General features: G+C 38.9%; 1 protein-coding gene across 2 annotated transcripts in view; it reads right to left on the bottom strand.

Moving 5' to 3' along the window:
* cntn3a.2 (contactin 3a, tandem duplicate 2) overlaps window positions 1-12,019 on the bottom strand; it is a 56,805-nt gene that overhangs the window by 9,189 nt on the left and 35,597 nt on the right. For both annotated transcript variants that reach the window (XM_049581976.1, XM_049581977.1), the window contains exons 16-22: window positions 7,289-7,438; window positions 7,102-7,172; window positions 6,195-6,429; window positions 5,582-5,691; window positions 1,221-1,407; window positions 891-1,003; window positions 548-716 (exon numbers count right to left, since the gene is read on the bottom strand). In XM_049581976.1, coding sequence (XP_049437933.1) covers window positions 548-716; window positions 891-1,003; window positions 1,221-1,407; window positions 5,582-5,691; window positions 6,195-6,429; window positions 7,102-7,172; window positions 7,289-7,438 — 1,035 coding nt within the window. The remainder of the gene's footprint in view (window positions 1-547; window positions 717-890; window positions 1,004-1,220; window positions 1,408-5,581; window positions 5,692-6,194; window positions 6,430-7,101; window positions 7,173-7,288; window positions 7,439-12,019) is intronic.

The following is a 12,019-nucleotide window of genomic DNA, read 5'->3' as shown; positions in this document are numbered from 1 at the left end:
AGTAAGAAAGAATATAAATAATATATATAACTTATTAAACTATGAGTAGAGAAAAAAGTCTGCGAGGCACTAGACTGATTTACACAATGTAAAAGTGTTTAAGCTAAACTGATGACTAGCCAAAAAAGACAACCATCTTTTTCTATGAACCTTGACAGTTGTTTTCTACTTTTGTCACAAGTTGCTGTTAAGCTGTGATTTATTTGTGTTAATGGAATCTATTTAAAGCCATCTTTATTGCACTTAATTGGGTTCAATATTTACAATTATTTATGTGCTGTTTTTGTCTGTTATAGACAAAGTAAATAGAAAGGGGTGGCAGCTTCTTCTGTAACTGATTGTTTTGAATGGGCATATGACATCATATCTATCGCATGCCTCTTCATTAAATCAAATAATCAAATCTCAATTGTATTTTGGCAGATTTTGTGATGTGGAGGAAAGTATTGTCCTCCAGATAATTTATGACATTGACAAAACTAGTTACTGACACAACCAGTAAACTATTAATCACTACAGCTTGATAAACTGTGAACAAGGAGCTTACTTAGTTGGTGGATTCGTACGGGATCTGAGGCCGGGCCCAGTCCTCCTTCACTCAGTGTCTGAATATGGATGATGTAGTCATCATCGTCCTCTGGGAGGGTCAGCTCCGCTGTCGAGTTGGTTGTTGTGAGAGTGTTTACTTCTTTGTGTCTCTGTCTCCTGTATGACAGCTGAGAGGGGGGAGGGGAGAAACAAGGTGGGTGACTCATTGTAAACATGTATTCTAACAGCCTGACAGCTTAGAGTGAGCCGCCACACAGGTTAACTTCCGCGCTTTCGCTCAGTCTGATGCATAATAGGAATAAACATGTTACTGCGGAGCACACTGAGAGAGTAAAACTCACTTGGTAGCCCGTAACTTCTGACTCCGATTCCATTGCCACCACAGGTTCCCAGTAAAGAGACAGCTGAGAGCCAATTAAGGTCCATTCGACATTCAGCGGTGGTTGAGCTGGTGCTGCATAATATGAAAATAATTAATTTCTATATGTCAGCACGGAAACATATTACTGTCACATCATTCTACAGAAATGACCATATTTCTCTGTGAGATAATACTAACTTCAAAGAATAACACTAAGGGTAGATACAGTTTCTACCACCTGACTTGAATTATAATGAGTGTGGTGCAAAATCAAACACCTGAGGAGCAGCGCGTGGGTGCTGCAACTTACGTGGCTTTTTCGTAGTGACATTGATTGCCGGGAGGAAGGGGCCAGTGCCCGCTGTGTTGAAGGCGCTGACTGTTAGGAAATACTGCGTGTTTCCTGCCAAGCCGCTCACTGTGACTGAGGTTTGGTTCCAAGGCACCCTAACCTTCCCCATGGTCTCCGGTTTAGTGTCATCCTCCCAGTATACCACCTGTTTGAGACGGAGAGCGTGCCATCTGGGATTTAACCTTGTTATATTGCTTTGGATTGGAGCAAAAAGCGTACATCAGAAGGGTGCATTTTGAATCACACACAGCACAACAAAGTATTAGTAGTTGTTTTTTGATGTCTTGAGAGAAATGTTGTTAAGTGATCGCCTCTGGGTCTATTCTCTTAAGAGAGATCACAATTTTCTTTTACCTTTCCAGTAGGATATCTGATCTGACATTACAAAGCCTTTGTTAATGTACTTTTATAACGCCTTGTTTAGTTATGTTATGTTTAGAACAACAACAGGGAAGAAATGACTCATACTTTTTCCTAATGGTTAATCTACTGATATTTTAGAGTAAATAATAAATGACTTAATCATTAAAGCTGCAATAGGTAACTTTTATAAGGATAACTTTTTGTCTTATTTGCTGAAACTGTCACTATGTTCACACAGAAGTATATGAGACAGATGATCTATCCCTCTGCCCTCTCATAAGAGTGTATTGGCCTTACCGCACAAGAAAATCAGAGCAAACACAGCTGTCAATCATGTCAGTGGCTGCTTGTGAACTGCGGTCAAACTGTCAAACCAGGAAGTGCCGATCAAATGTCAAATCTCTGAGATATACCACTAAAAAATGTGAAAAATATTGGAAAAAAATGGAAATCTTATTTGAACTTTGAAGTGATCTTTTATTTATATCTTTATTTTGGCTGGTGAATTTAGATTTATTCCCCTCAGTATTAAGACATACAGGATGGACTATCACTCATGAGTAAGTGGAAGTTTTCTCCCTCCTTAAAAATACCCTGGTAAGCAAAGTCAAGGATCATAAGGACCTACGTGATCTTCAAGGACGATCGTGAACATAAAGGATCCATTATCTGTGATCCTACAGTGTAACCTTGCTTCTTCTCACAAGATGTTAAGCAATTCACTTTTACCCATGATGTCCCTGCCTGTTGGTATTGCTTTTGTCTGCTTTTTTCTCTTTGTAAAAAATAATAAAAATATTGCATGAAAAAAAAGTTTCTGTTATTTTATTAATCAGCTGTTTTAAATTGAGGAAGTTGGTCTGGCTGGTGGGTTGTCCTTGGTGCTTCACTCAAATATTTCCAACATGGAGGCTGGGTCACAGACTCTCTCATTTTACAGCTCAACAGTACACTAAAATACGTTTCTAAAAACACTGGAGGCAAGAGAAAGGCAATGCAGTAACAGAATCTTGTATCATATTTGAGTAGAGCTGGGTTGATTTCCAGTTTTGACGATCTGGTCTGGTCCAGTCTGGTGTACCAGTTTAAACTTGCTTTATATTTTTTTATATTTCAATATCTTAAGTACTCGTGTTAAACACTGTAGCACAATGCACAGTCTGTTTTAATTAAATTTTATTTTATTGCTTTATATTTACATACATTTATTTCATACTCTTATTCTTACTTCTTATAAATCTCTGTTCCTTACATCGGTGCAACTGTAACAAATCACAGTTTCCCCTCGGGGATCAATAAAGTATTTTTGATTCTGATTCTGAAAGGGATTAACGGAGCCACAGGTGTCTGACGGGCTGCGAGCTGGGGCCGGTGTCGGCAACATGAAGGAGATCACATTGCAGCAGAGGTGGGAGGAACAGAGCAGCGCACATGGTGTTTGTTAACAACAACGTTCGTGTGGTTTGGGGTGATGAGAGGAGACATGGCAAGAAAACTAAAACTGCATCAATATGACAACAGTTTGGGTTTGAAACCAGTGAAAATGGCAATGCAGTGCTGCATTTCTATTTATATCTGTCACTTGCTTTGAAAGCTCCATATTGGACGAGGAATGGTTCATTCATGAAGTTAAAATGAGGAATTACCTACACGAAACTAGGGGTGGCTCCACGATACGATATTATCACAATACTTAAGTCACGATACAATATTATTGCAATTTTAATCTTCAGTATTGCACTAAAATATATTGCGATTTATTAAGTTTTTTCAGCTGCAAATTACTGTACGTCCCCAAAGAAAATGTTTTTCAACGTCAGTTTTATCTTTTCAGTTAAAGTTTTTCAGTCTGTTTATCCCACTTCAGTAATTTTTATTGCAGTAAAATGTATTTAGTGGACTGAAAAAAGATTATATTATTTTAGTAGGCTATCAAACGTTTAATTTGTATTGTAATACTAATTATTTCTGTTAAAAATATCAATACTTGACGTGTAATGATAAGATATTGCCACACAAAAATATTGCGATACTGTGCTGTATCGATTTTTCAGATTTTTCGATTTATTTATTTCACTACAAAAACCAGAATAAAGTGTCAGCTGGTTGGAAGGAGATGGACAGGGAGCTGAAAGCTTCTGGTGAGCTAAAACACACTCGCTAATAACAAGCTAGGCTACTTGCTGTTCTCTATACTGTACATCGTTTCCATTAAATATCAAAATATAAAATGTGTTTTCTGTTTAAAAAAAGTAACGTTACAAACGTAGGACACAAACTAGTAGGCTACTCAATTATTTTTTTTATGGGTTATGTCTCCAGTCTAATCTCCAGTAAACAGCTGATATTTGCGTGATTTGTTTACATGAAGTAGGCCTAACTTGAATTCATGGATTCACTGTGGACAGAGAGCGCCAATGTTACGTGATGTGACGCGATAGTCAGAGGCTCGTTTGCTGTTGGGACAGGGTGTCATTATGTTCCACTCATGAGCAGCGACACCTGACAAAATTTGGTATACCAGTGTAGTGTTTGGCTTATTATCAACCTGGTTCGAAAAATCTTACACTATCTCAACCCTACTGCTGAGTTTGACAGAGGCAATAGGATGAACAGAAGAATCATGATTTTTTTTTATCTATATGTCTCATAAAACATAAAACATGCAGTGATGGTTTCAGCAAATATGACAAAAAGTAATTTTCACAAAAGTTACCAACTGTGGCTTTAAAATGTAAAAAAAATTAAATAAAATAAAAATAAAAAATGCCCATTATAATTTCCTAAAGCCCAAAACCATCACTTTCTTCGCCCAACCAGCACTTGAAAACACAAAGATATTTAATTTGCAATCACATAAAACAGACAAGTATCATATTATCATCAGTATTATATGCTCACATGTGAGCAGTAGGACCACTTCTGCATTTTTGCTTGATGATTGAAACGATTCATTAATTATCAAAATTAACAATCAAGAATTCTTTGTCGCTCGACTAATGGATTTATTGTGTAATCGTTTCCGAGCTACAATACATCATTCCATGTTGCGTAATACGGCATGTAATATTTATTTTTCCACTAATGAAAATCTTGCTAATTATGATATGCATTTAAATGAAAATATTACAGATCAAACACCAGCTCAAGTTCCCAATCATAAAACAAGAGACTTTTTTACCCATCACACTGAAGATATACTACCCAAAACGACACCCATCCCCCCACCCATCTACCTTCCGGACATGATTATTAAATGTTAGCTGATGCTGAGCTTGGATATGAAAAGGCACAAAAGCTCCCGTTCCCAGATGGAAATACTGAAACAACTTTGGTTTCACTGAACAAAAGAATGATAACAACATCTTATAATAAAGCGCTTTGATCACCCTGATGATTCAGTCTGAAGGATGCAGGCAGGGCAATCAGACTGTCCCAGATTTTGAAGGTAAAATAGAAAGCAGCGGGTTTGTGTGTAAAATGTAAAAGTTTAATATTCCTGTTTTATTTAGTGAACAATGAGATAGATTCCCGAGGTGCTGTCATGTTAGGCCGTGGAAACAAACAACAGGAGACAGTGCTCTGTATCATCACACAGCTTTCGGTGTGGCACGATGGCATTTCTTGGTGTTCTGACACGAGGTCTGGCATTGCAGCACACACTATCATGAGTTCCGTATCATGATACCCGGTAACTGACAGCGACTTGAAAAGGCATGTGGACAAGCAATTTTCTTTTGTTCTCTTGAAAATGCTCTGACATGTTTTCCTGTCGTGCTGGTACAAAGAACTGTATAATTTTGCCTATAACAGTCACCCAACTGAAACTGCCATTTCCATGGCAACCGACGCTGAGTTTGGAAGTGATGGCTTTGAGGTACAACAGGGGCGCTGACAAGCATTTGAATTGTGTTGTGTGTGTGATTTCTATTTCCATTTAAAAGGGTAAAATGTACCTCATAGCCCAGAACCCTTTCAGGGGTGAAGGAGAGAGCCTGCCAATTCACCTCAATCTCAGAGGCTGAGACACTTCTGGCCCAAACTCCCGCTGGCATCCCGCTTGGCTCTGAAAACAGACGACAGGAGACTGAGCATCGCTGCCGTCTTCCAACAGCACAGAGACGGGCAGAACAAATCTCTTCAATTTTTACATTTATGACTGTGCGGCGTTCTTGTTGATCTCTACTTGGATGAATCATCACACACAGGTGCTGCTGGTAAATAGACCAACACTACACTACAGACTGACCCCTCTCAGCATGCTGAGAGGTAGCATAGATCTAAATGCCAACCGGTTTTCACTTCAGAATAGCCATTCAAAAGAGTGGCGATATTTGGAGGCAATCTGCCCATCCTTACATAAATGTGTTGCAAATTTTTTTCCAATTTTCCTACCCTTTTATTTCAAGCAAAACCACATCTACAAATTCATTTTTCCTGCATGTCTCTTTATCCATCAGGCGCTTTCAGCCCAGTGGATGCGATAAAACGTTCATGATCTTTGTCCTTTTCAAAAACACAGAAAGCTTTGTAGCTTTGCAAAAACCCCACTCACGTCCATTCCCTTACCTATCTCTGCAGAGTAGATGGTGACCACGGGGCTGAAGGGACCCTGTCCTTTGCTGTTGTAAGTGCCAACCTTGACATGAAATGGAGAGAAGGGCGCGATGCTGTCGTTGCGGTACACGTAGCGCGATGCGCCGGGGGCAGAGGTGGCCACATGAGTCCAGCTAACTTCTCCAAAGGCGCGGAAAGCAATGATGTAACCAAAGCTCTCACCATTCTGCAGTTCTTCGGGGACAGGCTGAGAGTGAAACACAAAACTATAGTGATATTAAAACATATACAAACCACTCACGTTCATCCCGCCGCTGGGCTGACACAATCACCACCCACTCGCGTGGTGCCAAAAGAAGTGCGCGACCCACAAATTGCTTTTGTGACCCACCTGATGAAATGAAATGAGCAGTAAAATGCCATTTTGAAAAAAATCCAAGCTCATTACAAAACGTCCGTGCAGCTTTTATAATGAAAAGTTATTTCTGCATTTAATGAAATGAGAAAATTCAAATAATGAGATAGCTTTAGCCGACTAATGACTTCTTCAATATCCACATTATTCTATTATTTTTCAACTACCCGACTGGTTTACTTCATTGTTGGATTTGAGCATTGCAGATTAGGCTGAACAACAGTAATTCACCACAGATCCAAGCCTCATAAATGACAATAACTGTCAGGTTAAGTGTTCTGCTTGTGTATACATCGTTGCTGCCTTACATGCAGTCTCTTTAACTAAGAAATTACAACGACTGCAGCGCCAGACTTCAATTGACCCAAAATTTATGACACCCACAAGCCAAACAGAGCAGGAGGGTTGATTTAGCGAGAAATATTAAGCACCTCACTCAAGGATAAAAAAGATTAACTGCAGGCACTTTGAATAACAGGCTAGAACATAAGACTGATGACTTACCTCCCATGTGATGACCAGTTCCGATCGGCTTCCACCTCCTCCACCCACGTCACCTGGCGCTGCATCAGGAACTACACAACACAGACCTTGTTCACACCTCCATATGAGAAACACTTTAGGTTTCACAGAGTTTCTACTTTGAGGTGTTTATATTTGAGGGGGCTAATGTGAATCACATTTACTGTACCTGCGTCCTCTGTCCTGGTCTTGACTGACACAGGGCTGGGTTCACCAACACCAACACTGTTTTTGGCCAAAACCCGAAACTCATACTCCACCCAGGCGTTGAGGTCCACCACTGTGGCTGTCAGTGTGTTCCCATCGATTATCTCAGGGACTGGGAGGAAACAGAAAACATATAGTGTGTATACCAGGGGCGATTGCTCTGAGACAACAAGGGAGGCTGAACTTCCCCTAAAATTTCATAGAAGAAATGGTCAAATATGCTCTATTGAATTTACATTAAAATAAGAATTTACATTGCATTAAACGTGCACAAGGATGCGTTTAACATCACGACTATGATCAAATGTCAGCTGTTTATCACCAGTTTTCAAACGCGACCTCCGTGTCATACATTCTCGTGTTAGCACGGTGGACACGGAGCCTCCAAGCATTCCTGTGTGACGGGTTTTTTTCATGCAGCAAAGCGAGACGGTCGTTGGATAAATGCAACAAAATCGTCACTTCCAGGGAGGCTCAGCTATCTATTTGGAGACAATAGTGTCAGCGCCATAGATGCAGCAGCATGTGTCAGTGCATGTCGCAGCCTGAGAGACAACCAACACAACAACATATAGTTCATCTCCTCACAGGTGACACTCTGCCTTTTTATTGATTCCCTCACTTAATCATTTTTTTCCCATTAGAATTATGTCTATGATTTTGTATTAATACAATGTTGTTAATTGTTTCTTTAATAATATAATTATCTATTCTTTTCCATTGCAGTTAATTGAATTCAATGTCCTTAACTGTAATTGGGCTTTGGCAACACATATGTCATGCCAATAAAGCCTATTGAACTGAATGGAAATTGAACTGAGAGACAGAGAAAGACAGAGTGTTATGACGCTGGTTTTACAGCACCCAGCATACCAACTTGGATTAATTTTTCTGAAAAACATTTTTGATTCTTTTGATGGGTGGACCCTTACAGACTAAAGGAATACTGATAATCAAGGAATGGACACTTGTGCTTCAGAGGTAGAAATCCACCACCTTTTTCTGTCTCTCTTCTTTACCCTGCCAAAATCTGAGTGAATCGCAGTATTTTTTGGTGCTCATGGATTCAGTAAAATGAACTAAACATATACACTATGGAGAATCCAACCGAGCTAAAGATGTGTAGCATCTCTATATTGACAAATATTTACACCCTTTGTATGTGCCGTCTAAGCAGCTTGGCAGTTTAAGTAGCTAAAGCGAGTAGCCGGCAAATTGGTGCTTTTCGAGAGGTTTTATAGATAGACAGATATTTATTAGTCCTTTCAGAAATTTGTTGTGTGCCGTACAGCAACCGTCAGATAAATAAATGACTATAATTACACCGACAACAACAACACCCGACAAAACATCAACAACAGGGTACCTCTTCCATATCATAGAGCTATTCGCCACATATCATTAAAGTGCTCTACAGATCATAAAGTGCAGGATCCTCACAAACTGAGAGGTTCACAGTTTGTTCAACAAATATATCCAAAGAACTTCTACAAAAAGGAACTGCTTCTTTAATAAGCAGACCCAGCGTCTAATTGAAGCTGGCGTTTGTTAGTGTAGCAAAAGGGGACTCAGCGTTTAATTGGGACGTTAAGTTGAGGATTTTTAGTACACACAATCACAAGATAATTAAGTGAAAAAGACAAATTATGAACAAGTGTGTTTTGTGATCAGTGTGAGTTCAGATTTGGTTTTGAGTCTTGATTGTCAAAGGTCTGCCAGAGCTAGAAAATCTTGCTTTTCTTGCCTTGTGCATTGCGGCAAAACCTTAAGATAAACTTTTAAACTGACATGCAGCTGTGAAGGAGAGGTCTTCACTGGTCTATCGGACCCTGGGCCCTGAGACCTGACCTGGGACACACACAGGTTTGAGTCCACGTTTTATTATGGTCAGTCAGGTCCGGATTGGGTCCCATTCTATTATCTTTATGTGTGAATCTAAAAAAGAACCATGATGAGCACTGATCACAAGAGAAACATATATGCACTGTATGTGTGATGATGAGGCTGACTTAGGATGGGATTAAGAGAGCGAAAGGAAGGTGGAAAAAAATGAGCAGAAACGCAAGCAAGTTGGAGGTGCAGCTGAGAAAAGACGGAGTGTGAGCCCAACAATATTTACAACTAGGATTAATTTTTTTGAAAAACCTTTTGACTCTTTTGATTAATGGACCCTTACAGACTAAAGGAATATAAATAATAAAGACTTTATAACCATTCAAAGTTAGGGAGTGTCCACTTTTTCACATCTATTTTTTAGCATGCTGGTAAATCTAAATGAATTATACTTTGGTTCTCATGGTTTCTGTAAAATAAACTCTACGAGTGAATTGTGGAGAATCTAACCAAGGTAAGCATGTGTAACATGTCCACGTTGACAAAAACAATTATTTTTGTATGCACAATCAAAGCCAATTAAAACTATAATATATATAACGTGGACATATATATAATAATATAACGAATCTCAAATATTATTAAATATCATATACAGTAAAATGGGTAAGAAGAGTATGTTTTATCTGACATGACAAAATGTTTTTTGGGAGTAGAGTGGCATTTTAAGTAGCACTTTTAATCACCGGGTTTGTCGGGTTAATAAAATAGACCCAACACCCAGATCTCTCTCCTCTTAGACATGTACCAGGTCAGGTCTAAAATATCTATCTACCTGCAAAGAGAGTCAGGTAAATACATTTTTAAAAACTGTTGTGTTTAATGAGATGTCAGAATGAATTTCCTGAGCCCATTAGGGTTCAGGTCCGTCATTTTTGACCCGTGAAGACCCCTAGTGTGGAGATGCCACCAGATACATATGACCTTAAAAGAGGAAGCTACAATGTGGCTACTCACTGCTCCTCAATACTAAAGATGGGTGAAATGCAGAGGACAAAGGTAAGGTTAAGTCTCTACCAACTCCTAAGGGAAGTGTATTGCTCTTTACTAGCTAGCTAGTATTGTTTGTTCAGTAAGGACTGTAAGTTTACTATGATGTGTTACAGTGTTCGGTTACTTTTAAAATAAAATAGGTTATAGATTACTAGTTATCCTGTTAAAACATGTAATAAATAATGAGACTATTTTAATGACTTAATCAAAGTAAAGTGACTTCATACAATTGCAACCTTTTTGATTACTTTGCTAACATATGTTTTAAACTGGCCCATAAAGTTGAAAAATGTCCAGAAACAGGCTGAGCCAAGAGAAGACGCTCGTCCACGGCCAAAACGATCAAAACAACAGAATGTAAGTTATACTCCACGTATAAACTTTTTTACTGAAAACAAGAATTACAGCCTTGCGGTTATATGTCTCTGCGAAGCCATCAAGCTGCAGTTACAGTTTACATCCATGTCTGTGGAAACATAAATGTTTCACACACATCTTCCCTCCGGCAGCACAGAGGATCTATACAATCAGCACAATTTAGAGGTGGACACGATAGAGGTGGACAAGATTGATTTAGCATCTGACCAAACGTCTCCCCTTCTGTTCCTGAGTTATAGCTCTGAGTAATGGCCAGGAAAGTGTTCTTGCAGACCATAATGATGTCACAGTGAGGTTGACCTTTGACCTTTTTGATATAAATTGTCATCAGTTCATCATTTTATCCTATTATACATTTTGTCATAATTAGCACATAAATTCTCAAGTTATGGTCAGAAACATATTTTGTGAGGTCACAGTGATAGTAGGAACCACAATATGTATCTAACCTCTGTTGTTTAACTCTGTTCTTTTCTTCACTTTCACTTCCTGTAGTAACTGGCACAGGGGTGTGTTTGGTTTCACATTATTTTACTCACTGGCATGGCAGCTTTTAGACAAAGAGGGTGAGTTTCGGCACAGATATTTTCTGCAGCCGTAATCACATCACGTAATATTTTGTTTCGTCTCATTTTGCTTTAGTTATCTCAGTTTTTTGTTTCATAAATTACAATAAAACGCCTCTTTCGACTTCAGTATGGATTTTATTGAACGGGTCACAGTTATGAGCCTGCTCAGCCCCTTAGCAGCTTTTTTCATTGATAGTACAGTCTCTACAGTGATCTTGACCTTTGACCACCAAATTCTGGTGAGTTCAATCTTGACCTTTGACCACCAAATTCTGGTGAGTTCATTCTTGAGTCCAAGTGGATGTTTGTGCCAAATTTGAGAAATTCCCAAAAGGGCTTCTTGAGATATCATGTTGACGAGAATGAGAGGGACACAAGGTCACACTGACCTTTCACTTTTAACCAAATTCTGATCAGTTTGTCCATGACTTAAAGTGGGTGTTTGTGCCAAATTTGAAAAAAAAAAAAAAATCCCCTCATTCTTGAGATATTGCAATCATAAAAATGAGACTGATGAGGTCACAGTGACCTTGACCTTTGACCTATGACTACCACATTGTTATCAGTTCATTGTTAAGTACAAGTGGACATTTGTGCCAAGTTTTTGCGCCAAGACTTTCCCTCAAGACGTTCTTGAGGTATCACATTCATGACAAGGGGGTGAAAGGACGGACGGAAGGACAGCCTGAAAACAAAAAGCCTGCAGCCATAGCTATTGCTGGCACAGAGGCATACAAATATATATCGGATGTAACCCCTTTGCAGTCTCCAACATTATGATTATTAACTGTAATTTAATTATGTATTTTTTCATCAATAATTGTAAATGATTACAATTAAATATGTTTTGTAGCTAGCTC

The sequence above is a fragment of the Epinephelus fuscoguttatus genome, linkage group LG7 (assembly GCF_011397635.1).
Source record: "Epinephelus fuscoguttatus linkage group LG7, E.fuscoguttatus.final_Chr_v1".
Taxonomy (NCBI): Eukaryota; Metazoa; Chordata; class Actinopteri; order Perciformes; family Serranidae; genus Epinephelus; species Epinephelus fuscoguttatus.
Note: the sequence above shows the minus strand (reverse complement) of the source record. Positions and strands in the feature narration are given on the sequence as shown.